Source organism: Aulonocara sp. 'chitande type north' Nkhata Bay, linkage group LG23 (genome assembly GCF_057382095.1).
Source record: "Aulonocara sp. 'chitande type north' Nkhata Bay isolate Kocher_YH1m ecotype deep benthic linkage group LG23, A_spYH_male_GT1.1, whole genome shotgun sequence".
NCBI classification, from domain to species: Eukaryota; Metazoa; Chordata; class Actinopteri; order Cichliformes; family Cichlidae; genus Aulonocara; species Aulonocara sp. 'chitande type north' Nkhata Bay.
This window is the reverse complement of record NC_141365.1, coordinates 35,917,802-35,945,277: the sequence shown is the minus strand read 5'-3', so window position 1 is coordinate 35,945,277 and position 27,476 is coordinate 35,917,802. Positions and strand designations below refer to the sequence as shown.

General features: G+C 39.5%; 1 protein-coding gene across 4 annotated transcripts; it reads right to left on the bottom strand.

Annotated features, from left to right (window-relative positions):
- Positions 1–27,290, bottom strand: cfap221 (cilia and flagella associated protein 221). Of its 4 annotated transcripts, XM_086283886.1 has the most exons (25): positions 27,174–27,290; positions 26,692–26,892; positions 25,179–25,279; positions 23,425–23,511; positions 23,207–23,302; positions 22,731–22,831; positions 22,440–22,543; positions 17,705–17,864; positions 15,829–15,958; positions 15,275–15,395; positions 15,021–15,132; positions 14,557–14,644; positions 11,791–11,880; positions 10,757–10,852; positions 8,671–8,758; positions 8,341–8,432; positions 7,853–7,933; positions 6,458–6,565; positions 6,203–6,373; positions 6,041–6,126; positions 5,894–5,972; positions 5,003–5,103; positions 1,901–1,996; positions 1,681–1,788; positions 1–513 (listed from the first exon to the last, which is right to left on the bottom strand). In XM_086283886.1, the coding sequence occupies exons 2-25, from the start codon at positions 26,819–26,821 to the stop codon at positions 336–338; spliced, it is 2,604 nt and encodes an 867-aa protein (XP_086140012.1). In that variant the 5' UTR covers positions 26,822–26,892; positions 27,174–27,290; the 3' UTR covers positions 1–335. The 4 variants fall into 4 exon arrangements, with proteins under 4 accessions (XP_086140012.1, XP_086140013.1, XP_086140011.1 ...); XM_086283887.1 differs by lacking the exon at positions 11,791–11,880; XM_086283885.1 differs by lacking the exon at positions 27,174–27,290 and having other exon boundaries at positions 26,692–26,905.
- Between the last annotated feature and the right edge of the window lie 186 nt (positions 27,291–27,476).

Sequence of the window (27,476 nt, the reverse complement as noted above, 5' to 3'; positions counted from 1 at the left end):
TAACATAATAAGATTTAATTGTAATAAACTTTTACAAAAGAATTCAAATATAAAATGCAGAACGATCATATTTCATTTAATGTAGGTAATGGTGTGTAAAATGCAGCCATGCTTATATATGAATCTGAGTAGGTGGAGGGATAACAAATTTTCAGGCTTTGTAAAAGCACAGTAGGGGAGCTCACTGGTAATTTTGAGTGGGTAGAAAGGAGGCTTATGAGTGGGTGGGAAAGTAACCAGGTTTTATTTCAAAGACATGTCAGGGCCAACAAAGGAGAGTGTTGTATGAGTGAGTAGGATGGGTATAATGCTTATCTGTAGTCTTGCAGTGGTGTTTACTCATGTGAGTGTATAGGATGTGTGTGCACAGGCTTCGGCTTTTCACGGTCTTCTTCAGGTAAATGAGAAGTTCTGTCAGTGACTCCAAGTTGCTTCAGTCTAGTCATCACTCTTTTTCCCATCTGGTTAAACTCAGACCTGTAGGTCGCCTCAATGTGATGCTGCCTCTGGTGCCTGGGACAGAACAATTTAACTTTACAGATGGAAGAAGAGCAGCTGTAGTAGCGAGTACAACACGTATCGTTCCTAATTTCTCAACGACAATTTAGAAAAAAACCTTAAAAATGATGAGAAATGATAAAAACTAAATTAAAGCTTAAAAAACAAAAACATATCAGCTGCCTTTTTAAAATGTGAATAGTTATCAATTATGTCACATCAATTTTGCACTGAGTAAATCTGTAAAAAGATTAACAAAAGGAGAGATAGCACGAATAAATCCATTATAAGACTGAGGCAAATGGTACTGAGCAAATTGTTAAATTTCTTTTACAACTGGTGAAACCCAAAAAAGAAAACCCATATGATTTCTAGCATATGCTAATAAGTTTCCAAAATACGATTTTTTTCCATCTACAGGTGTTAAAATGTTTAATATTGTAATGTTTAAACAACTCAAGCATTACCATTCATTTTAATTGTATGATTAAAAAAAAAAAAGCTGTTCACTAGTAGGTTGGCTTTTGTTTATATTTGCTATTCTCATATAATCAAATATCAGTATCGCTACTGGGCTAATCCTATTCCTATATTAGTTGGGCCCTACTCAGTAGTATTAACAGTATCATTATTACCTCATTAATCATCACTATTTAAAATATATATATATTTTATTTTATTTAATGTGTTTATGTTTTTCATAAAATCCTGAAAACCTAAACAAATATTTTTTGGCCTCTAAATTAAATTTTGAGAAATGGCGCTATCAGCATAGACCAGTGATATAAGAACATATTTGCTACAATATATTACATCTAATGTGATTATAAGCTGAATAGATTAAAGATCAGTTTCGTTGCTATGACAACACTTAAAAAAAACTCCCAGCTCCCAGGAAGCTTTTGCTGGAACAAACTTTAGGTACACGAACTGATTCAATCTATTAACTTAATGGTTGGTATATCCTGACAACTTCCCCTCTTCAAACTAAACATGTGTTTTGTCTTTTCCAAAATATCTATGTGTGTGCAAAGGAGCATTCATCCCTTTTATTGCTTGTGAAGGGCTTCCTTCATGTAAACATCCATTCATCATGCCATAAACTATCTCTTGAATCTCTTCCAGACTGTATGTATGAGTAATCTTTTAGCTTTGCTGCACGCTCACGATCCCTACACTTACACGGTTGTCTTTCCTGCGTCGAGGTTGCTAATGGAGACGAGAACTTCTCCACACAAGAATTCTGCTCTGATCATCTCGGGTGTCAGTTGGACTCCTGAGCCTTCACACCTGCATGAGGTTACACACACACAGTGAAATAATCAAAGGAGCACTTTCCCATGAGACCCATAAAAAAAGAAGCTCCCAGCACAAAGATCAATATAGTTCCTCATCTACTTACAGTGTGTCCATTAGCGGGGCCACATCATCATCAGGGAGGTTGGCGAGAGGAGAAGCTGCGGTGAGTGGAAGTATCTCTGTGTTGTAGTTGACAGATCTATACAGGAAACACACACATACAGCGCTTTTTCCCCTGAAGAGCTGGACCACCGTGCATCAGATGAATTGAGATAATTTTCAGATAGCTCCTCAGTCTCACTGAGATGAAAGGAGTGCTTAAGGTGGTTTCATATCTCAGTTCAAACATGTTTGATAAAGGTGCTCCTTAGTGAAAGCTGAAACCACTTAGGGGCAAAAAAAAAGAACACTGATAAGCCAAATGTTAGTGATACCACAGAATAACAAGGGATTCCTTAAAAATATTAAAGAGCAACTTTGTAATGATGGGGCAAAGGATGTACAAATAAAGACTCTGTGACCTGGCCTGGGTTGCATTTATGTTTTTGTGAAATAAGATTTTGGTTAAAGATTAGCAAGCCAAGGCTAGTTAGATAGCCTTTTTAGCTAGATGTAAAATGTGTTACATCTAGTACTGAATGCATATAAATATATGATTAGTACTACATATTTACACCCAGTAGTTGTGGACTGTATCTGCATTTTTTGTGTTCCTATTACTGTTCATGTTACATATGTTAACATTATCGAGCGTAGGATAATTAGCTAACTGTAATGTGTGTTAACCTGGCACTTACTCTGTATAAATACTTAATACTACACTTTGTAAGAGGTAGTTACTCTCATGCATTATTGAAACTGGTTCACCCGAAAGACAAAACGCCAAAACACAGACTTAACAATGTGGTGTATGCTGTACAGTGCAGCGAGGAATGCCCAGACCTCTACATTGGAGAGACCAAACAGCCACTTCACAAGCGCATGGCACAACACAGAAGAGCCACCTCCACAGGACAAAACTCAGCAGTCCATCTGCATCTTAAGGATAAAGGACACTCTTTCGAGGATGCCAATGTTCACATTTTGGACAGAAAGGACAGATGGTTTGAAAGAGGAGTGAAAGAAGCCATCTATGTCCACTGTGAGCGACCATCTTTGAACAGAGGCGGGGGTTTACAACACCAACTCTCTACCATCTATAATCCAGTTTTGAGATCCCTTCCCAGACGCCTTAACGCCCACTCACATCCTGGGCCATCTGACCTCAGGAATTCGCATGACAAGGTGGGGCCAGGTTTCACAATGAGCTCACCCGAAACTCTGGCTGATTGGGACCCATGCCCAGTTTCATACCTTGGCTCAGGCGATTAGAGGATCATCAGGGGGTCCTTTTGTCCCTCTGTGGGGGGATACTCCCACTAGGTTTATATCTGGGACTCTCCACCATTTGACCTTAGAACTGAAGAAGCTTCTCGGATGAGAGGTGAAACGTCTTCAAGCAACTTAAAGAAGTCCAGACGCTTTTCTTTGCAAGCTCCTTTGACTACGATGACCTGGATGACTGAGAACCTTCACAGACAATTATATATCTACACTTTTCAGGTAGGTAGGTACTGACAAGTATGAAGTAAATATTTTCCTTTGGCTCTAATTGCGCAGCACAAGGCATGTGAGGGAAAAAAAGGATAGCAGGCAGAAAGGTAAAAAGACAGAGTTGCAGCAGAGATTCAAACCCACACATTCCCAAATGCACCACGTGAACTGTGGTTGCCCAGATTATGCAGGCATCTTGTCAAACAAAGACTTGAGATGACTTCGGATCTCTTGAGGAGTGCTGCTTCATTAGCTTTCCAATGTTCACTTTGGTACTTAAATTGGTTTTAAACAAGAAACTCTCTCATGCTAGACAAATTACAATGCACATGGCGGTATAGGCTTGAGAAAGGTCAGACACACAGAGTGTTTTGCACACCTGATTGGTATCAGTTATGACAGGGCGCAGACAGAAGCACACAGCCCACCACAAATAGAACAGGACAGCCCAATGCTGTGTTCACTAATACACTACATGAAAAATATCATCATTTATTCACTGCCCATTTAGACTGAGGATTGAATAAATCATTATTTTGCAGCGTGAGGGAAGCCTCCATACTGTATGACCTAGATTCCATGCGCACACAGATATACATAGCAAAGGAGAAAACATTTAGAATCAGAAGAAGCTTTCTATCTTTACAGATAGACACTCAGATTTTACCTCAAAATAAGTAAAAATAATGGATAACCGCAGCTGTAAAAACCCCTAAATCTGGCTATTTACACTAGAGCTAAGTGAAAAAGAAGATTTGAGTGGGGCTTTTCTCCCCACCAGCGTTTAGAACCTCTGATTTGATCAAAACACTATTCTCAACTATCTGGTTAAATGGACAGTTTTAAAATAACAGCACTTTGTTTTATAAAGCTGGAAATGGCGCCCAGCATTTTAACTCCAAAATCATAAGTGCTTCAATACCTACATACTGTACAACCATCTTCTCCAACTCTTTGCGTGTAAAAGGAACTCCGCTATCTCGATTACAAGTGGAGAGTTTGACATCCTGCATCCTGGCAGGAGCTGGAAGCAGTGTGGATGTGACATGACATATTTATTTTGGAAGATAGTGAGAAGTCGTGTTTCTGGAATACTGAGATGATAGAGTGAATCCCAAACTGCAGAAAGAGGATTATATCCGAGTAGGTAACTATTAACTACCAATATGAGTCTGTGGCTTATGTAACTTGTCTTTTTTAAAAATATATTGATGTAGTTTGTGAAAACGCTGTCTTTCAAGTGGTCTGGCAGCGAGTGGGTCAAAAGTTCAAATTCTTTCACATAGGAAATGGACAAGAGCCACTTTCTCCTCTGTAAACAAGTACCATAAACAAACTTATGAACCGACACTGTTCTAGTTGGACACTCTTATTGAGAACATGAGAACCTTCTCTTTAACTTTTGGGTATCTGCTCTTGGTATGAAGTCATTTTTTGCCGCCTAGTTTAGCAGATAAGAAGAAAAATGTGACCCGACACATCTCATAAACAGTGATGTAGTGGAAAAGTTCATCTGCAGGTTTTGATTCACTCGTGTCAGCGGCCAGATTGAACTCTTCTCAACACACAGCTCACGTTGTAAAGCAAAGAGGACAAAATATTTCTGACCAACCTGCGTGGAGCACAGTCACTGGTGAGAGCGGCCTGGTTTGAAAGACTTTTCAAGGTGATAGAATCCAAATTTTTCCACTTCATAACCCCAGGGATCACTTCCTGTTATAAATCATGAAAAAAAGAAACATTTCGGTCAGGACCACTATAGTCAGAAGATGATTGATTTTCCCATTTGCAGTAATTTATTTTTGGTGGCATGGCTCTGTGCTGGGACCTGTCCGCCCTTTAGTGTGCATATGTGTAAAGCCAGAGGTGGAGAGAGCAGGAGCCAGGCCCAGTACACAGCAGATCAGGCATCACTGACAGCAGATATGATATTGATTAGGTCAGATCCAGCGTGACAGTAGGAGCTGCGATGTAGATGGGTTGCAAAGTGGCTTGCAGATTTACAGCAACTGTTGCTCATGGCTACAGCAGCTTAAACAGTGTTGCCTACGTAAAATCCTCCACTTGGATGAGTAGAAGGAAGGGTAAGAGCTGAGTCATCAGCTGATTTGGTGGGATCACACTGAGCTACACTGGACATGTCAATTTTCAGACAGAAAACGGGAGCCGTTTTTGATAGATCAACTACAAGTGAAAAGCACTTTCTATGTTTTGTGGGATGGCTATGGCTCAGTAGGGAAAGCAGTGCATCTACTAATTGGAAGGTTGGTGGTTTGATCCCTAGCTGCTCCATTCTGCATGCAAACATATCTTTGGGCAAGATACTTTTCTACTTAGACATAGAAAATAGTGGTTTGTGAATGAGACATGGTGTATAAAGCTCAATATGTAAGAACAAGTTTATTTAACATGCTTTACCAAAAATCTCCGAAGACATGTTCTATATGGGACACAAAAATTATCTGAAAGAAACTCGTGAACTGCACAATGAGGGGGAAATTACCTTGCATTTGAGAAACTTCTTCTGAGTGTGTGGCGTTTGGGTCCTTATGCCACACAATGTGCTCTCAGGGACCGTATACCTGAAAGCAGAATGAGCTGTTTGACGTTTCGTAGAAATAAATTGATCATAAAGGTGAGAATAACTTACCTGGGCAGAGGGCAGAGATGAAACTCCAAATCACTCTCCAAATATTTAGGGGGTGTTTTAAAGGTCTGAAGTCCCGGAGCTGGGTTCTGAAACATAATAATAATAACATTCATCATAAATAGAAAAGCACCTCTATTTTGCACCTGATTAATACTGCCTTACAAAGATTCTCAGTGGGTTTGCTGGAAAAGGTCTGAGCAGATTTTCAGGGGCGCAGAAAGAGAGACTGGAATCATCCTTTGTTTCTGCATCTTTGTCTTGTTCATCATGCTGCTCTCCTGCTGTGGTGTCCTCTGTCATGGGAAAATGAGCTCTGTTGGGTTCCAGCTTGTCCTAAAAAAAGGAGAATTTTTAAAGCAAATAAGTGGATAAATACATAGCTGATATATTATAAATAAACATGTGGTGCTTAGTTACCGGAGCTCCAGTACGCAGTGGCCTAGCCAAAGTCATGGGAATATAAGAGTTAAATGCCTCCCAAGCTGACACAGCCTGGTAGCCCATAAGCTTATAGTGCAGAGGGACCTGCATAATATCAACAGAAAGCATGGTTACAACATAACATCAACAAGGACAAGGAGTCCCTATGACCCCATTATTACCATCACAATCCATTTAGAGGTGCTGTCTCTCTATAGCCATCCTAGTTAATGAAGCATTTTGTCAATGAACTCTAATCTCAGCGGTTATTGAGACAAAACAGTTGTAAAATTTGCTCCAAAATATGGTTTCCGCTGGAAATCATACTTCTATCACTACCTAGGTCGATTAATTTTAATTTTTATGATGCTACAGTGGTTGTTAATCCACTCTAGCTTCAAAAGTCAAACACTCAAAGGATGAGATTTTTTATAAGGTAAGCAGAATATGACCCAGATAACATAAAATGTAGTTTTTTACACTGTCACATTTTGTGTTAACAGTACTCGTCACCTGTGTCAGAGGAAGTGCATTATTTTGAAGCGTGGTACAAGCTACTCTAGGTGAGCACTTGTCTTTTATTAAGTGGTCTTGATCAATAGTTCTTTGGGCTTTTTGAAGCTCTTTCTGAATTTTTCTTTGGAAACTGGCTGCTTTTTCACTTGTTTTCAGTACAGTCCCTGTACCCGACCATTTTCAGAGCAATGTTTTTGGTTTGCTTGTTAACACTTGAAGAAATTTCCTTAGAAAGCTCAGACTTTGCTGAAGACAACAGGTGTTCATATTACATGTATTTACATTTTAATTTATGTTTGCGTGTTTCAATAAATTGTTGCACTTATTTCCCATCTTTCTAGCGAACAAATAAGACTTTTGCACTTTATGCACTTTACATGTTCGCTTCACTATAAAATAGTACAACAACAATAAAAATAATTATAGGTCAAAATTTTACATTCATAATTCTAGGAGTATTCAGAAAAATATATCCCAGTTTGAAAAGTAAAGCACTGTTTTACAGGCAAATGCTCTCATACATGACAGTATTAATAGAGAGGTTTGAGAGTAACGAAATTTCTATTCTCTGTATGTCCTGTACATGTGGCAGAATTGACAAATAAAGTTGACTTGACTTGACTTGACTAATAGTAATTTGACACTTTGTATGAGGCATTTGGCATCGCTGACGGTGGTGAAGGTGAAAATTAGGTGTCTGAGCCCTCCACAGGGTCACCAAACACATTTGTTCAAAAGCTAGAAAGGTTAGAAAGAGCTCCAGTTTAATCTATATATACGGTCTATACTGGTTTATGGTTATGTTACTCCTTATCAACACTGCTGCTGGGTGAAATTTGTTGATCTGAAAGTGCTGTGTATGATGTAAATAACTACCTGTAGCTTGAAGAAAGGAATGTGCGATGTCACAGTCACATCAAGAGTATCCACCGGTAGTTCAGGCAAATTAATGTTAGCCTAGAAATATGAAGGAGACCAAATGGCATTATTTGTTCCAGTGAACACAGAGGCTACCCCATCTCTCTCTCTCTCTCTGTGGGGCATGTAGGAAATGAAAGATTTAATCAAAGTACGGGAAAGTGAGCGTCCTCATTGATTTCCACGGTTTGATCAAGGACGTCTTTCACAGGAAATAATGGATGAAAATTGTTTCGAGTGCAGGACACTAGCTAGTGCCCACTTGTCAGTGGTTTCTTGTCTTTTGGGTGTCATCTCCCAGTTAGGTTGAAAGGTAAACTGATTCGAAATAAATTACCACGCACTTTTTGCTAATGATTACATTAATTTACACAACACTGGACAAGAACAGTTCAAAATCTGTGTTAAGTCTTTATTTTCCACTACCAGTTGTGCACGGTACTCACCAGGGGGTCATCTTCATTAGAGAAAAAGGGGGATGAAGATGGAAAGACTTTGTCTGCAGACACTTTTAGGTCGCATGTCTTCTCTTTATCAGCTAAAGCAAACGTGAGGAGGTGACATGTAAAAAAAGAATAAATAAAAGTTAATTTCTCCAGACTTGTTGCAATTTTCAGTGTTCACATTCAGAACTCTGTTCCAGACACTTGCATATGTGTTATGAGCCTCATAATCATTTCATTTTTTCCTCAAGGAATAAATTCAATAAAGCGTGCCTTACTGCCATCGGATAATGAGATTATTTCTGAATGAGGAGATCATAGGATAATGAAAACCTTTCTGTGCCAAGGGCAGGTTCTTCATACTGTCTGCCAGTTTCTTCAAAGAAGCCAGTCTCCGGTTCATGCGACGTCGAATCACAACCTGGAAGGGAGAGACGAGGGTGGTGCAGGGTGCTACTGCTTTGCTAAAGCTTCTCACTCACACTTGTGATTTCAGGAGACATGTCAGACAGAGATTTCAGGTTCACTCCAATTCTAATTATTTTTTGACATTTAAGCCCTTTGGTTTTTCTCTTATTCAATAATGAGCCCTGGAGGGGGAGCATTGGGAAGAGGACAAAGAAGGAGCAGTGGGTACATTGGAGGAGATAATTATTTGACTCCCTGCTGAATTTGTAAGTATCAACACTTCCAACGAATGAACCTGATTTTGGTAGTTTCATTTTAATGGGGAGTGACAGAATATCAACAAAAGTCCAGAAAAAACACATTAAAAGTCAGAAATTGAATTAAATGTCAATGAGTGAAATAAGTATTTGAGCCCCTACAGTCGTGGCCAAAGGTTTTCAGAATGACACAAATATTAGTTTTGAGAAAGTTTCCTGCTTCAGTTTTTATGATGGCAATTTGCATATACTCCAGAATGTTATGAAGAGTGATCAGATGAATTGCAAAGTCCTTCCCTGCCATGAAAAGGAACTTAATCCCATAAAACCCATTTCCACTGCATTTCATCGCTGCCATAAAAGGACCTGCTGAGATCATTTCAATAATCTTCTCGTTAACACAGGTGAAAATGTTGGCGAGAACAAGGCTGGAGATTATTATGTCGTGGTGATTGAGTTAGAATAGCAGACTGGAATCGTTAAAATGAAGGTGATGCTTGAAATCATTGTTCTTCCTGTTAACCATGGTTACCTGCAAGAAAACACGTGCAGCCATCATTGCGCTGCATAAAAAGGGCTTCACAGGCAAGGATGTTGTTGCTACTAAGATTTCAGCTACATCAACCATTTATCGGATCATCAAGATAGAGGTTCAATTGCTGTGAAGAAGGCATCAGGGTGCTCAAGAGAGTCCAGAAAGGGCCAGAACGGTCTCCTAAAGATGATTCAGTTGTGGGATCGAAGCTTGCTCAAGAATGGCAGCATGCAGGTTTGAGTGCATCTGCAAACACAGTGAGGTGAAGACTTTTGGAAGATGACCAGGGTTCAAGAAGGGCAGCAAAGAAGCCACTTCTTTCCCAAAAAAATATTAGGGACAGACTGACATTGTGCAAAAGGTACAGTGAGTGGACTGCTAAGGACCGGGGTAAAGTCATTTTCTCTGATGAAGCCCCTTTCCGATTGTTTGGGGCATTTGGAAAAAGGATTGTCCGGAGAAGAAAAGGTGAGCGCTACCATCAGTCCTGTCTCATGCCAACAGCATCCTGAGACCATTCATGTGGGGTGCTGCTGCTAATCCAAAAGAGTGGACTCAATCACAATTTTGCCAAAGAACACAGCCATGAATAAAGAATGGCACCAAAACATCCTCCAACAGCAGCTTCTTTCAACCATCCAAGAACATTTTGTTGAAGAACAGCATGACGGAGCACCATGCCATAAGGTCAAAGTGAAGACTTGGGGAACAAAACATTGAAATGTTGGGTCCAGGGCCAGGAAACTCCCCAGGCCTTAATCAGATTGAGAACTTGTGGTCAATCCTCAAGAGGCAGGTGGACAAACAAAAACCCTCTAATTGTGACAAACTCCAAGCACTGATTATGAAAGAATGGGTTGCCATCAGTCAGGATTTGGCCCAGAAACTGAACGATGGCCCTTGGATTGTTCTTCCAGCATGACGACCCAAAACATACCACCAAGTCAGCATAGCAGTAGCTAAAGAAGAACATCAAGGTCATAGAGTGGACAATACTACATTTCTTTACTTTTACTGTGACGCACCTCACACAGGAAAACTGACTATACTGTAAAGAAGATACATTTGAGCTACACATAGCTAAACAAAAGGGACAGGCGCTGGTGTAACAGCCCTCCCCTGAGGGATGTGTATGTGAACGATGCATTGAGCAAATGCTCATGGATGTGTGTACTTGCTCATGTACCTCAGAGACTTTGCAGTATATGGATGACTGTACCTTGTGAGCTGCCTGCTGGAACAGTCTGAGAACTCTTCGTCTCAGTTCCCACTGAAAAGTGGTGTAAAACTGGAAAGCCGGGACTCCCTCAGGGGCCTGGAACAGGTTAGAAACACATTCATTGTTAAATCTCACTTGCTCGTGTTCGACAGTTAACTGCACGTTTAGTGTACATGAAAAAAGCATAAAGTTTAATTTTATTAGGCCTCTGCTAGGAGTATTTAAATGACAAAAGAAAGTGGAATACTAATAAGTCAATATTAGATTGGATTAAACTGGAAATGAGCTATGAGCAACTGATTCTTTTTTTTCTTTTGTGCGTGAAACTGCTCTTGTACAAAGAATAAAAGATCTTCTGGTACTTGGTAGAAGCATATCCACACATTCACTAAGACAGAATATACTTAGTATTAATTAAAGATCATCATGCAGCAGTTTTTCAATTCAGCGACTTAAGCTTCAGAATTTTCTGTGGAGGCACATTGTGCTGCCTGAGACTTTACTGAGTCGTGTTGAAAAAGTTCCAGAAGTTCACCCACATAAGGTAGAGCAGATCAGCTACTAACCGGAAGGTTGGTGGTTCGATCCCAGGCTCCACCAGTCTCCATGCTAAATATCCTTGGCCAAGATACTAACCCCATGTTGCTCTACGATATGTTCATCGGAGTGTGAGTGTGAATGTTAGACAGTAAGCACTAAACAGTTTAGAAAAAGTGCTTGAGTGAATGGGTGTGATTGGGTGAATGAATTAGTTGTGTAAAGTGGTTTGAGTGCTCAGAGTAAAAAGCGCTATAAAAGAACCAGTCCATTTACCATTTACCATAAGGAAAAACCATGCCGGCGCCTTTTCCCATTAAGGTGAGCTCCTTGTGGGGATCTTAGCAAAAAAAAGTGCTTGCTCATAGGGGGTCATATGATTGTTGGGTTTTTCTCTGTATCTATGAAGCGCCTTGAGGCGACTTTTGTTGTGATTTGGCGCTATATAAATAAAATTGAATTGAATTGAATTGAAAAAAACTAAGTTAACGACATACCTGTCCTACTTCACAAAGCACTCGTCTTGAAAACATTTTAGGTGGTCCAGCAGCAAAGGTTTCTTCTTGCCCTACAGCTCCCCTTTTCACCTATAAAACAGTCAATTACTGTACAGTAAAAGATCGTATGAATCCACCCCCCTCCCAAAACAATTTGATGCCATTTCAAATATAAATAAAATACATAATGCAATCATTTGCAAATCATTCACAAATTCTTTTGTTTTCTTTTGTGTTCACAGCAACACTTTAAGTGGTTTGGAAAATAAAAGAAAAACTGGTCCAGTTTTGGAAACTTCCTTTGTGCTCTTTGGAGTATTTCATGAAACTCCAAATGTTTAGTGGAAGCTCTGGACAGCAATCGGGCCAATTTTGAACTCGGATGTGGAAAATTTGGCTTGGTTTTTCTGAAACAAGCAGGGGCTTAATTCCCTACGACACGACGTGGATGGCAGCATAGGTTAATGCTGCATGGTCCTCTTAACCCAGCTAACTTGGCGCATGTGAAAAACAAATTTCAAAAGAACTGCTGTGTCCATCCTAAATGAGGTGGGAAGTCCAGTGAAGTTGGCAGAGTTTGAGTTTGTATTTGTGAACTGTGTTCACTGTCAGTGCTCTTCAGAGGTGCTCCTCTTCAGAATCATGTCTATTTATAATGCTGCCTCAAGGCGTGTAGATTAAAGCCATTTAATACTGGTTAATGATATTATGTAGCGTAGATGACAAAATTAAAAAAAAAATCTATGCAATCTCAGTACAACTTTGCACTGAGACATTATTCCTAATTTTTGCACTATTTGATCACACCCACTCTGTTACAGTGGTGAAAGATCTGGCCTCTCTGAGATGCTCAGCGAACAGCTGTGAATAAGGCTTTAAATGATTTGCAATTTGACTGGAATAAAAAGGAATAAAAATATATTTTATCTATTTTTGGAAAGCTGTGGCAGTGATAGCTGTTGCAGGGCCACTGGAAAACAAACATTCCAACATCTATATCCTCTGTAAGGAAAACTTGGAACCTCTTTGGCTAAAGAGGAAAAAAAGGTTGATGGCTTAATTCTCAGAATCGTAAACTTAACCATCACAGCCTGGCTGAGGAAAAAATAACGTTGCAAAAATTAATGTTGCAAAGCTATAAAACTACATAACTCTGAAGCAAATAGACAAACAGATTTCTTTGGCCTCCAGTCAAGACTCCACAGAGGGCCAACATTAGATGATGACAGGTGGCAGTATAATAAAAACAACAGAGTTCCCATAAAATCACAAAGTGTGGTGATACAAGGCTGTAAAACAGAAAGAGTATGGCAGAGGACACTTTGTGTGTTTGTGTGCGTGTGTGTATTTGCATTATAAAGTGTGCAGGTGGAAAGGAGATGGGGAGGAAGTGCTGTTAAGTGTCTGTGAGAGATCTGATAACTATTCAAACAACCTTTCTGAGGACATAGAGAGACTCATATTTCAAAACTGACATTAGTTTGGCTGACTCTGCACTATTTCCATGGCGACTTAATAAAAATCAATCATACAGTCAAGAGGGTTTTTATGTAAAGGGTCAAAACCCCACTGTGGATCCAATAATTCTACATCTGAATAAGGTACTGTGAACGGTATGAATATGGAACGCACTGATGAGCTATCAGCACATTTGAGTATGTCTCCAAGGTCTTACATGAAAACAGAAAAAATGTGTTCTACTAAAACCAATACCTTGACCAAGAAGAGAGGACTTGGTGAATCAAAATTACCCTGCAAGATAGTACTGTCCAACTAGGACTCATTTCCATCCTCCCAAGGTCTGTGTCCTCCTGTGTCCTGCGTATTTTTTTCTTTCAATATGTTATTATATTCACTATGTATGATAGGAATTACATGTACATGCTGGTGTGTTGGTGTGATGAAAAGAGTTTGGCTTTATTATGGGGATATCTGAAAATCTATACGCACCACTATGTAGTTCACCGCTTACAGCCTCCCATGAATTATGTACCGCCATCATCAAGCCCATGGGGCAAAGACTCAGTAGCTTCTATGATCCTGTGAGTTGGGCTCCCATCAGTTATTTCAGCAAGAAATATTTTTCATGCATTAAAACTCCATTTAATGGAAGGTCAAACTTTTATCAGTAAGGGCTGTAGATATAAAGAACTTTCCAGTTTACACGGTGTATATAAAGTTAAGAAATCAAAGATGGTCAGATAAGGAATGATTAAATACACTTTCTGAATTCTTTATAAAGTTTTTTTTTAATCTTCCCTTTCGAATGCAGACACAGCAAACTGTCACCATCTCCAACACCTCTCAGAAAACACAGGAAAAGAACTCAAACAACTCAGGGCCTACACTTTTATGTCTTCTTCTGTTCAACATTTTTCTGATTCACTTTTTGTTTATGGTTGGTCAAGATGTCCATAATTCTCAGGAAACATTACGCAACAGCCTAATACAACACTCTTTGTTTACAAATTTCTCATGTCTCAGAATAACAAAGTATAGTACCCACACATTGTTGTGGGGCCCCCCAAATGTGACAGTTTAGTCTAGCAAAGGGACATGTAAGTGTCAGACTTTGACCTCTTGTCCATCAACACAGTGTTGATGGCTTTACACCTGGTGCCGCTGTACCCTGATACCTTTTTAGAACTTTTTAGAGGTTATTTCCACTGTGTTGGTGGAAAATGTGTATTAGCCAAGCCCTCTGGTTTCAATGAGTATCAATGAGCACAGTGTTTCTTTACATCCACACGAGCTGAAATAACTTACCATATATTCATGCTGAGCAATCTCTCTCTCCTCCAGTATCTGTCTTGTTGCATGCTCTGACATGGGGTCCATACCCAGATGGACTTGCCTGAGTCAAAGGGGGTGCATAAAGTAAACACATCTATTAAAGATTCAGTAACTTTGGTTGAGTTGGCCTGCAAATGGCCTGCATTTGTATAGCGCTTTTCTAGTCCATAGGACCCCAAAGCGCTTTACACTACATTCAGTCATCCACCCATACATTGTGGGGCGCACTGACAGAGGCGAGGCTGCCGGACACAGGCGCCACCGGGCCCTCTGACCACCACCAGTAGGCAAACACGGGGTTAGTATCTTGCTCAAGGATATTTGGCATGCAGCCAGGATGCAGCCTGGGATCGAACCACCGACCTTCTGATTAGTGGCTGACCTGCTCTGCCACCTGAGCTACAGCCACCCCAGTTTTAATATTTAATCAAACCTACCATTTGAGGTGATTTGTTTGCTCCTCCTTCATGTCTTGTTGAACCTTTTTCATGAACAGGGCTTCTTTTATCTGCTTATTTTGCCGTGCTATCATGCTGCCAGAGGACATGGCTGAAGTGAAGGTTGCACAAACAGAAAAGAGACATGCATGCATGTAATTCAACAAAAACTGAACAGAGGTGATTGATTTGATATGCCAACAATGTTGACATGCATATCAGCGTCAAGAGTAAAAACACTCGGTTGCATCTACCTTGCTTCAAGTCTTTAGAGCTGAGTTTATTAGAGTCTTTGATCAGCATCTTTGCCACCCCTGCAGGAGTACAGACATCTACTGGCAATTTAAACTTCACATTAGTTGGATCCCTGATTGCCTATAGGACAGGAAAAAGAGTAGCATTAGTTAAGAAAAGTCATAAAGTCAAGATGCCATCCCAGAAAATCAGCTGATCTTAATCCCATCTGATGCCCTTCTAAACATCCTAACTCTGCAAACCACTTTGCAACCCACCTCCAACCCATGTGTTTCCTATTCAAGCTCTGTCTGTCTTATCATATTTGCTCTTGTTGATGCCTGGTGTGTCTATGCTAGGGTCTTGCTACTACTTGCTACTGTTTTCCCAGCAGAGTTCCCAAAACAGAGGTACTGCAGATACAGTTTTACAGAAAAGATAATTTTTATGTAAAAAAAAAACTATTAAAATATTTCATTGCTTTTGAGTCAGGGAAATTAACCTGTCGAAATATAACTAAACAGGATTATGAAAGTTTAGTGAGTTAATCAGTCAGACCATCGGTTGGCCATACCTTTGACTTGTCAGCCTCCTTATTTGCCCTGTATTTGGATTTACTTCGAGGAAGCACTAGGGTAGAAGGTGAGGCTCCTTTGTGTTTCACAGTCACTGCACTTTCATAACTGAACTTTTTTTCCAGTTCACTAACAGAAAGATGGAAGGGAAAAAAGTGAAAAAAATGTATATATATTAGTATACCAAAACTGATTCAATACTTGCTAATTAGCTCACTGCTAAAGTAAGCACAACTTACATTTTTGTAATAATCTCACACTAAAAGGTCACCCCTAGTAAAAGAGAACGATTTCAAATTAAGCAGAAAATGAGCTGTGTTTAACACAGTAATGGTGTTATTGTTGAAATAATTAGCTGAAATAGTGAAAAAATTTCATATCATTTTTTGAAATAATTAACAAAACAAAAAACATGGGAAAGTGTTGAAATAGTAACGAATTGACTAAAACTGAAACTGTTTAAAACAGTGGATAAATGGTTAGCTAAAAGCAATCTATAAACTGCTAAAATGGCTAATTAGTGGATAGAAAAGCAAACTTTGCAAACCTAGCCCCCAAGTAGTGGATGAAACATTGAAGTTGTTGTTTGGATCATTTCTAAACAGATGGGTTTCAATCAGAAGAAGCTAGCTGTCAAGGTATCCCTTTACGAATGTTCCAGAAATAGTTATTTCAGAAGAGTAGGAATGGCTCTAGACTCTGAGTATTTATCAAATGATATATGAACAGAGAGAGAATACACGGTGTCAGGGTAGCTGGGAGTCAGGGCCTAATAATTACAATTAAAAACAGTTAATTCAAAATGGCTATTAATTTAGCAATGCAGTCCAAGACAGAGAACTAGCCAACTACAGCTTTAAATCACAGTTGAGTTGACTCTGCAACCTTCGGCTAAAAAGGAGTTAACAAGAGTTGAACATTCGGTCACAAAGAAGCACTAGATTTATTACCAAGCATCACATCAGACTGATGACGTTCTGCAACACAGAAGCAAAATCACTCAAGTCACTGTTTGTATTATGAGCAGCCTCTATGTCAGAGAAGTCAGGCAGAGAACACAGTAACAAGCACATGTCAGACATTGGTTCGAGCTGGATAAACATTGGCTCTAGCATATATTCCTTAATCTTTCCATTGCATATCTATCATCTTTTATTTGGTTCCACCGTGAGGAACAACAAACAGAGGGAGAGTGTTTTATATGCTAAACATCCATTGGGAGCTGTATCCATCCTTATATCACTGCAGCAGCTACCAAGCTATTTTCATGAATTATTAACTTTTGGCCAAGATAACACCAGACAGTGCAGGGGATGGAGTCAGGAGCTACTGCTGTGTGATGGATAGCACCCTCTTTCTCATGGGAACCAAATTAATATCAGCTGAAAAACCTCTGATCTGCACATGTGCCCATTTTCTCTGAACCCAGTTAGTTATTGTCCCCAGATATTTTGGGGGATGTTTTCACTCCCATGTGGTTCAGCGGTAAACTTACTCCCACAAGCTGAGAACTGTTTTTTACCATAAAACAGCAAACTTCACCAAGCTATCATTCAGGATGCCGGATGCTCGTGAAAACAATAAAGCACTGGTGGAAAGACTTCAATTTGTTACATAGTGTACATTGATAGCATAAATGAGATCCCGGTGTTTTTGAATTTGAGGTTGTACTTAGGCTGAGGATCACAGCTGTTATGAGCAAAAGCACATGATAGGACAGTAAGACAGCAACTGAGAGTAATAGAGTAAAACATGACTGTGAAAGGAACAAAACACCAACAGCTAAGTAAAACTGACATTTTGATTAGTCAAACTGTTCATCTGTAAAAACATTCTAACACAACACTGTATTTCTACTCAGTTGTGAAATTTTACCTGAGAGCTATGTGCGGTGCACAGCTCCCAGTGATGGTACACAGGTAAGGCTTGGTGTTGAACTGTGAAATGACCAGCTGAAAGGTGATTTGAGAAGTCTCAAACTGGAGTGGACAAAAGGTCACAGTTATCTTTGCCTCACCTTTGGCTGGTATCACACCTGGAAGAGGGAGAAAACAAATATTAATAATGGAGCTATGTGTTTGGCTAACCTAGGTCAGTGATTTACAACCACAGGTGACTGCATTAAGGCTTTCTACTGCAGAAAGCCAGCTACATAACATTAGACAGGTCTTACAAACAAAATAAGTGAACTTAACACTTGCACTTGTTGATTTTTTAGCTAAGAGCACTGGACAGTTAAATTATTTTTTTTTAAGTGTTTCCATAGCTTCTGAATAAATAGTTAAAATTTGAATCTTCTTCTTTCAGCTTCTTCTCAGGGCTCGCCATAGCAGATCATCTGCCTCCATCTCACCCTGTCCTCGCGTTCTTCTTCGCTACGTCCATGATCTTCTCTGTGGTCTTCCTCTTTTCCTCCTGCTTTGTTGTTCCATGTTCAGTATCTTTTGTCCACTATCCGCACATGTCCAAACCATCTGAGCCTTGCCTCTCCAACTGTGTCTCCAAAAAACGCTCAACCTTAGCTGTCCCTCTCATGCTCTCATTTCTTTTCCTGTCCAGTCTGGTCACTCCCAGTGAAAATCTTTCATGAAACAAACTCTGCCACCTCCAGTTCACCCTCTTGCCTTTTTCTCAGTGCTACCTTCTCTAAATCATACATCACAGCAGGTCTCACAACCAACTTGTAAATCTCTCCTTTTACTCTTGCTGTTAATAACCCCCAATATGTATCTCCACCCACTCCACCAAGCCTGCACTCTCTTCTTTATCTCTCTTGTGCGCTTGCTTGGATGACTGACCCCAGATATTTAAACTCGTCTACATTCACTATACCTCTGATCTCTGCAGGTTCACTGTTACACCTGTCTCCATCTCATTCCCACACATCTAGACTGTCTCGCTTCTAATGACTTTCATTCCTCTTCTCTCCAGAGCATACCTCGATCTCTCCAGGTTCTCTTCCACCTGCTCCCTTCTCTCACTAAAGATCAGAATGTTGTCTGCAAACATCTTAGTTCATGAAGACTCCTGCCTGACCTCATCTGTCAATCTGTCCATCACTACTGCAAACAAGAAGGAGCTCAGAGCTGATCCCTGATTTAATCCCACCTTGAGCCCAAATAGGGTGTAATGTGTTACAAAGGTTCTTCAGTTATCTGCCCACCAGATGGATAGAAAGAAAAAAAAACAATCAAACAAACATGCATTTTCTCTTCCTACGCACTTGCACTACAATCAGCTGATTTCAGTTCGTGTGCCGGAGGAGGAAAATAATGACGTCGTCTCCAGCGTGGATATGGGCATTACTTTTCTATTGGACAAAAGGACAGGTGCGAGATTTCTTTATATAGCTCCAAATCACAATATTAGTTACTTCAAGATGACAAGGCAAAACCCCGACAATCAAAGACTCCCTATGAGCAAGCACTTGATGAGAGTGGGAAGGAAAATAACCCTTTTAACAGGAAGAAACCTCTAGCAGAATCAGGCTCACGGAGGGGCAGCATTCTGGTGGGGGGTGAGGGGAAAAAAAAGAGCATAGGGAGACAGGACAAAACACAGACTAAGGGAGAGTGATGGCTAAAATTTAGTGACGTGCTGCAGTGGTATATAAACACGTGGGATGTCAAAGGAGGTGAGTGGAAAATAAATGCTCAGTTCATCACACGAAGTCCCACAGGCAGTGCGAGTCCATAGCAGTACATCTAAGGATTGGTTCCAGTTACCCTGATCCAGCCCTAACTATCAGCTTTATCAAAAAAATAACGTTTTGAGTCTAATCTTAAAAGATACAAGAGTGTGTGTGAATGTGAGGAGCAGGATTCCAACAAGGATGCAATAAAATGAAGCCAACACAGGACAAATATTGTCTCGTTGGTGACAAATATAGTGACAAACATGGTCTTCTCTGCTTTTCAGGGAGCTTTTACAATAAACTGATAATAATAATAGTCCAGTTTTTTTAGGATTGAGAGTTAAAAATTTATGAATAAATAATCCATCATAAGGGAAGAAATTATGAATTAAGGTTATTGTATTATGTATTATTATTGTTGTTAATTAGCAGTGAAAACAATAAATTACTTTAAAAGTTCTCAATAAACAATCAATACTGTAAGCTAACTACAGTTCCAGTCACATCACTTAATCAACTTTCATTTGTGTCACTGGTAACACCTGCGCTGACCTACTATTTAATGTCACAGTGATTGCAGTGCATTACCATCCATGCTACCATCAGTTCAAATGAACATTCTGAAACATAATGAATGTGTCTGACTGACTACTGGGCTGATCAAAGAAGGCTTCGGTAATGACTTTACTATAAAAGAATAACAAATGACCAAAAAGATGCTGTTGTGTTATACTACAAATGCTGAGCTCTGTTGAGAAGTGGACCTGTTTCTTGCGTAAACGTAAAGGAGAAAATACACAAAAGTATTTCCAAAAGGAGAAACTCATTTGTTTCTCTCAGCTGCGATTGAGATCCAAGTGCTTTTTCACCCTGCGTTATGAAGCTTCCCAGACCATGAATGCTGATCATTCTGAGCGTGTGGAAGCAGAAGAAATCTTTCAAGTCCTGCAGTGACTTACTGCATGCACAACGTTGGGCTGAGGTTTTGAGGAAGTGCAGGACACTTGCTTTTTTCTGCTGAGGCTTATCCTTAATCTATTAGCCTAAATATGATACTGTAATTCCCTACACTTTTATTTCCCGGTAAAACTCAGACATTTACCGCTGTTCATTAATTAGGGACACTTTTCACAGGGCAATGTAGAAAAAATCTAACAAAAGAAATATTTACATAGTTCATTCTCATGTTATTTACACAAAACCATGTTTGATAAATTATCCAGAAGAAACCCACATTATGGGTTGCATCCACAAGAGGAGAAAAATTAAACAAAAGCCAGCCTAGTTGTACATTTATTTCAGTATGAACGTCTCTTTGAAAAGTCTACCATTATTATCAAAATGGTGAATATCTGACGCCTAGTTGAACTCATCTAGGATACAGAATTATGGAACTTTGAATCTTCAATGTTTGTTTGAGACACAAGCTGCAAGTGTTAGCCTAGCTAATGTGATTTATAATCATACTGTTACCCGTAACTTTTATTAGTACCTTTAACCGTGTTCATTTTTGATTGTTTTTATCATTATTGTTTACATTTGTTTTCATAAATGTAAAAAAACCTCATCACAGCCACAGAAACCGCCATACGGATTAATAAATTATGACAGACAGAAGCAGAGCAAATCAGGATGAAAGTCTCAACCACCCTCTCCAGTGCCAAAGTCCCTCCGTCTAACCTCACAATACAAGAAAAGAAGGCCGTCGCTTCCCTGAGCAAGGACCACAACATCACTATATTACCAGCTGATAAGGGAAGGTGCACCGTGGTCCTAAACACAACGGATTACCACACAAAGATCACCGCCCTCCTCAGTGACAATGATACCTACAAAGCCCTAAAGCGAGACCCCACAAGCAGCTACAAAAAGAAAGTTATAGGTTGCCTTCAAGACCTTGAAAAGGACGGGATGGGATGGGATGGATGGAAGTGGAAAGAAAGGCTCTTGGCTCTTTCAAAGGAAGAGTACCCAGCCACTGGTACAGATATGTAGACGACACCTGGGTCAAAATCAAAACACAAGAAGTGGAATCCTTCACTGCGCACATTAACGCTGTGGATAAAAACATCAAGTTCACCAGGGAAGACACAAAGGACGACTGTTTGCCTTTCCTGGACTGCGCTGTGCACATTGAAGAGAATGGCAACCTCAACAGTTTACCGGAAGCCCACACACACGGACCAGTACCTCCTCTTTGACTCCCATCACCCTCTGGAACACAAACTTGGAGTAATTAGGACCCTACACCACCGGGCAGAACATGTTCCCTCTAAGCCTGAAGGGAAAAAGAAGGAACACACACATGTAAAGGAAGCACTTAAAACATGCGGTTATCCTAATTGGGCGTTTATAAAGTCAGCAAAGAGGCACAGAAAAGGAGATCAGACACCAGCGAGGGAGGATAAGAAAGACAGACGCAACAACATTGTCATCCCCTATGTAGCCGGTGTATCAGAGAAACTCAGGAGAGTTTTCTCCAAGCACGACAACCCAGTGTATTTCAGACCCAGCAACACGCTCAGGCAAAAACTGGTTCACCCGAAAGACAAAACGCCAAAACACAGACTTAACAATGTGGTGTATGCTGTACAGTGCAGCGAGGAATGCCCAGACCTCTACATTGGAGAGACCAAACTGGGACTGATAACTTCACAAGTCTGGCTTGATTTTCTTCTGAAGGCTCAGAAGGCTGAATTACCTGCAACTCCTCAGCCAGAGCTTTAAAGTTGGGAAACATTTTATCTGAAGTCAGCATGACTGTCTAAACACAGAATTTTCAGAACCTGCAAGAGCTTGCGTCACTGAGAGCCAGTCCCGCAGACTTGCTCCTTCTGTGCCCAAGATGTGGTGCTTTACAGCCCATTAGTAATTGTTCAATAGATTAGACTGCTTATATGTTCTAATCTGAACATTCAGATTTTTGTATTGTTAAAAAACCCAGTCAACAACAGAAAACATTCAGTGAATGGTTACCTGTGAGGGGGTGGATGGAGAAGGACTCATGGGGTTGAATAATGTGCACTTGAAACTCAAAGCCAATGGGACAGCTACATCTCAGAGGAATAGCATGGCAAACACTAGCGACAAGGAAAGAAAGACAGAGATGATATTATTTTTTTATGACTTGACATCAATGGGTGAATGAAATCATGGCTGGCTGCATGGAAGAATACAAGGAGACAGGCAAGACCTCAGGCAGACGTGAGGTCAAAATAAACCAGTCCATCATAGAGACTAACATGAAGCACACACACACACACAGACCTTTGTCTGAGTGCTACAGCTGGTAGGTCGATATGAGTAGGGATGTGCAGGTCATCGATGACAGGGTAAGCATGAACTGGAATTAACAGGTTATCTTCCCCCTGAGAAAGGGTGTAGGCAGGTTGAATGAACAAAATCAAGAGAAAACATAAGAGAGAGGATATGAAGTGTGAAAGAAGCACAGAGAAAAATGAAAACAGTTCTCAGAGTAAAGATCAAGGTAGATAAGTTAAAGCAGAGAGTAAATCCTGCTTGTTTAAATGTTTGCTAAACTCCATAAGTAAGATAAGATGCATGTTACACCAGCTAGCTCCTGCAGGGAGTCACAGTGTAAATTCTGCAAAAATCAACTTGTCTTTAATGCCTTTGGTGGAACGATTTAAGCACAAAACAAACAGCATTAGCACACTGCAGCTGACTCCCTGCCAAACAGTAACAGAGTGCCCACAATGGCACAGAAACTGTTGGAACCTAACCTTACAGTGTACTCGAATGCAGTCATAGAAGTAACGCCACTCATCAGGACAGAATCCGACCTTCAGCGTGTAGGCGAGGCCTGGGATGAGTCGATACTGGAAGGAAAACAGATGGAACAAGACTGAATCATCAGAAACAACACTGATTGCACTCATGGCCAAGTGGAGTTATAATCTTATATTCAGGTCAGCAATTTGGAACGATGAAAAAAAAATACCTTTTTGGTATAAGTTGTTTGGAAGTACTTGGTTTGGGTGGGAATTACATGAATATTCATAACTTCAGATGAGATGTTGATTAATTTCTGATGGAGAGGAAGAGGAGAGGAAAAAAATCATTCATTCCACTTAAAATGTGCACTTGAGAAAGCCATTTCCATATTCCTGGTGCTTACAGTGCTCAACCATGCTCACAGTGTGTAAAATCAGTCCCCCATTCACTTTAAATTACCCTAATGGAAACCAAATGAGAGGACTTGATGATGCGATAGGATTCTTAAAATTATTTTAATGTTTTGTAAAGAAAATACAAATTGAATCTGTTTGAGTTTGAAGTTACTGTTTCTTTAAAATGCAATCAAGCACAAAATGTCTGTAATCAAAAAGAAACTTTAGAGCAAAAGTACTGACGATGTTTTAAAAATGTTTTATTTGTAGGAAAAAAGTTGATTCAAATCCAAAGATTTAATTAGATGCTATATATTTTGTTTCGTAATCAAAATCAAATCTAATGTTTTTGTTTTCAAACCAAAAATATTTGTCTGTGAATCCAAAAAAGTTTTGTTTGCAAGTTTTCCTTTGAAATAAAAACTTTATTAGCAAACAAAATGTTTCAAAATGTTTTTGAATGAGTTGGTTTTATAAGAAACCAAACCTTCCAAGTTTTTGTTTTCAAATAAAACATTGTTGTCTCTGAATTAAAAAAAATGTTAATTAATGCAAATCTGTTGTTTACAAATCCAAAGGTTCTGTTTTCCATAAATGTTTGTGTGTGAATCCAAAAGCTTAACTAGAAACCCCAGAATTTTTTTTGTAGTCTAAAGTTTTGTTTTTGCTTGTGGATCCAATTAATTCAAACATTTTCCTTTGAAATCAAATTTGGATTTGCAAATTTTCTTTGCAAATCCAAAAAATGTCTTTGAAATCTTTGTTTGTGTTTAAATCAAAAAGTTTTATTGATGAATCACAAACTTGTATTTTTCCCTGAGCTGGCAGCTTGGTGACATCCAATAAGTGGGAGAAATTTGATGGAAAATACAAACGGGGGTTGGTGAAAACAGAAAAGCACTGCAGGCATATTTACACTTAATCGCTACTTCAGTAATAGCCAGAATGCCTTTTTTGAACTAGTGTTTCAAATAGAGTATTTGTCATCCTTTAGCTGCTAGACGTATTTTGGCCTATTTAAATATAACAGACTGTCAAACAAATACAGTCTGCATTCATTTGGACGCAACATGCTTGCTATTACTGAAACTGGTAATGATAAATCTCATATACTTCATATATTTCATTGTAGGTCCCCACTCATGATTCACATTATAATAACAGTCTTATTTTAGCTACAGTAAAACATTTGTGTTTGACTGCATAATAAGACACAAAGCAACTCCACATCTCTGGTGGGTGCCAAAACTGAGGTCTGGTTAGTGCTGACTGCAAAATTCAACAAAAACAACCAGAGGCCTTGACCCAACACCATCTCTATTGTCTGCCTGACACAGCTGTGGTAATTATCCACAGAGGAGATCTGAGCACTATCTTCTCAATCATATCTATATAGTGTCTTCACAACCATTAATATTAAGCTACCTGCTCAAATGAGGTGTCACATGTCACATTTATCAAGTACATTCCTATTACAATAACTCCAAAATAAAGAGACAAAAACCACATAACACCTGCCCTGTGATTTAGCTACATCATTTGCTTTTTGGAAAGTAGTAAAGGAAAACAGCAGGACTTTCCTCACCAGGATTTTTACATAATCCTTGCCGAGCTCAAAGCCACTGAAGTGAAGCTCAGAGGGCTCTGCTTGGATCAGGCTGTTGCTTTTCAGGTTAGCATAGATTTCTACAAGAAATACATAAATAAATAAACAGAAATCTCAACCTAAGTTGTCATTGTAAAATCAAGTAGGGGAGACCGGGGATAGTTGTAACGTGGGTCAGTTGTAACACTTCCAATTTCTCCAATCAGGGCTAAGTTTCAAATGATGTGACTCATCCTGTGCATGCCCAATTCAGTTCTGCTATCACATGTGAAAAATCAGCACATTTTGTCAAACACAGACAATTTAACACGAAAAAAAGTAATTTGTTTGCCAAAAAGTACGTTTTTCTACTTTATTTCAATTTCTAATAGCATTATCTGCTTTGCAGTTAAACTCATCAAACTTAAATTATGTTATTTGTATGTCTATGGGGATATATTCTGTGTAGGTCTTTAGTGCTAGTGTTTTAGCCGTTGGCTGTAATGTTAGCTAGTTCATGGCTATAGGAGTCTGGGTCAGTTGTAACAGCAACAGTCTGGGTTAGTTGTAACAATAATGCAGATGTTACAACTTGCCACACTATTACTTTAACTTATATTAAACAAGTTGGGGCAACGACATCAGCAGAGAGAGGTTCACTGGTCGCATTTGTATATGCGGTTAATGCCATTGGCAACACAATTCCTCCACTGTTTGTGTTCCCACACATACATTATGCAGACCACTGTGTCAGAGATGGACCAGTAGGAAGTACTGGTAGTGGAAATAAATCAGGATGGGTGCAAGAAACAGATTTCCTCATCTTTCTGAAGCACTTTGCAAACCACACCAAGGTAAGCCATGATAAAAAGTAATGGAATTGCGATGCTGGTGAACAACTACATTTTTTCAGCTTCATTGTTATGTTCAAATTTGGTGCAAGAGTTGTAGGTTATAATGCCCACTGAGCCAATGAGGCCAAACTCAAGGAAGACCAATCAAAATTAATGAAATATTCAGTTGCAGAAATTTCCATAATTTGTCTTTTTTGGGGGGTTGGAATATGTTCAAAAGCTAGATTTCTGCATTCTGTCGCACACACACACAGCTACATAAATGGCTCTAAGTGCATTCATGTGTTGAATAAACAAAGATTACATGTTAATGTTTTGTTAGTACCCTTATTTCATTGTGTTACATTTTACCCCAGGATATGTTACAACTAACCCAGACTATGGGGTTAATTGTAACATTTCACTCTTCGTGTTTGAGACCATACCATGCAATGGGTAATTGTGCTGCAGAGAAAATAGCTGCACTATTTAATAGCAGAGACATGTAAATACTTTGCATTACAATTTGAATCCACTACCTTAAAAGAGCTCCAGTTTACAGACAGAAATGTCAAAAATGTTACAACTATCCCCGGTCTCCCCTACTTAGTATCACTGCTTCCAGAAAACTACAATTATGAATTCTATCGAGGATTTCAGAGGTCATGGTTAATATGTACTTGACTCCAGCAGATGATTGGGGATGTTGCCTCTGCTCTGGGTCGCCTCCACCAGCTGGCTCAGAGGTAGAGATGCCCTCTTCCTCAGGGGCTCTGAGAGCGTCTGTGGCCCAGACAGAGCCACCTCCATCCTGGCAAAAGATGAGCCCTTGCTCCTCACGAGAGGGACGAAAGACGGTCGGAGGACAGTCACTGCGACATCTGAAGGCATCATCAGAGGAAGGGTTATGAAAGAAACACGGCGATTATTTTCTCTTTTCTTTTTTTATGTAAGGAAAATAGAGTTAATTTAATAAAGTCACTTTCTGTTAGACTCATTGACGCATTCACTATAAAAGTGAGAAATTACAAACTCATGTGCGACGCTAGGAATGCTAAAAATTGCAAATGACCCATGTACTGTTGATATGAATAATTCGAAATAACTTTAAAAGCTTCATATAAATAGTTTTATTAAAGCCTCTTAAAAAAACAGGACTTACTTATGTAACAGACAGGCGGTGCGTTTATTTATTCAAATACAGCAGTCGTGTTTCGTGTATTTTCGCTTCAACACCTTTTACTGCTGTTGTCAAACGCGGCCGTTACCGTGGTGACCACCAAACTCTGAAGGGGTGGGACAAATATCCTGATTCGTCGGCTGCCTGTGTTGTTACACACGTAAATAATCCGATGTTAGGCGGGAAGCTAAACATTTTACTTTCAAAATAAAAGTCAAGCTTCAAGCTTACGTGTTGTTATTTGTTTGAATACGTTTACTACACAGTAAATCAATATATATAAAT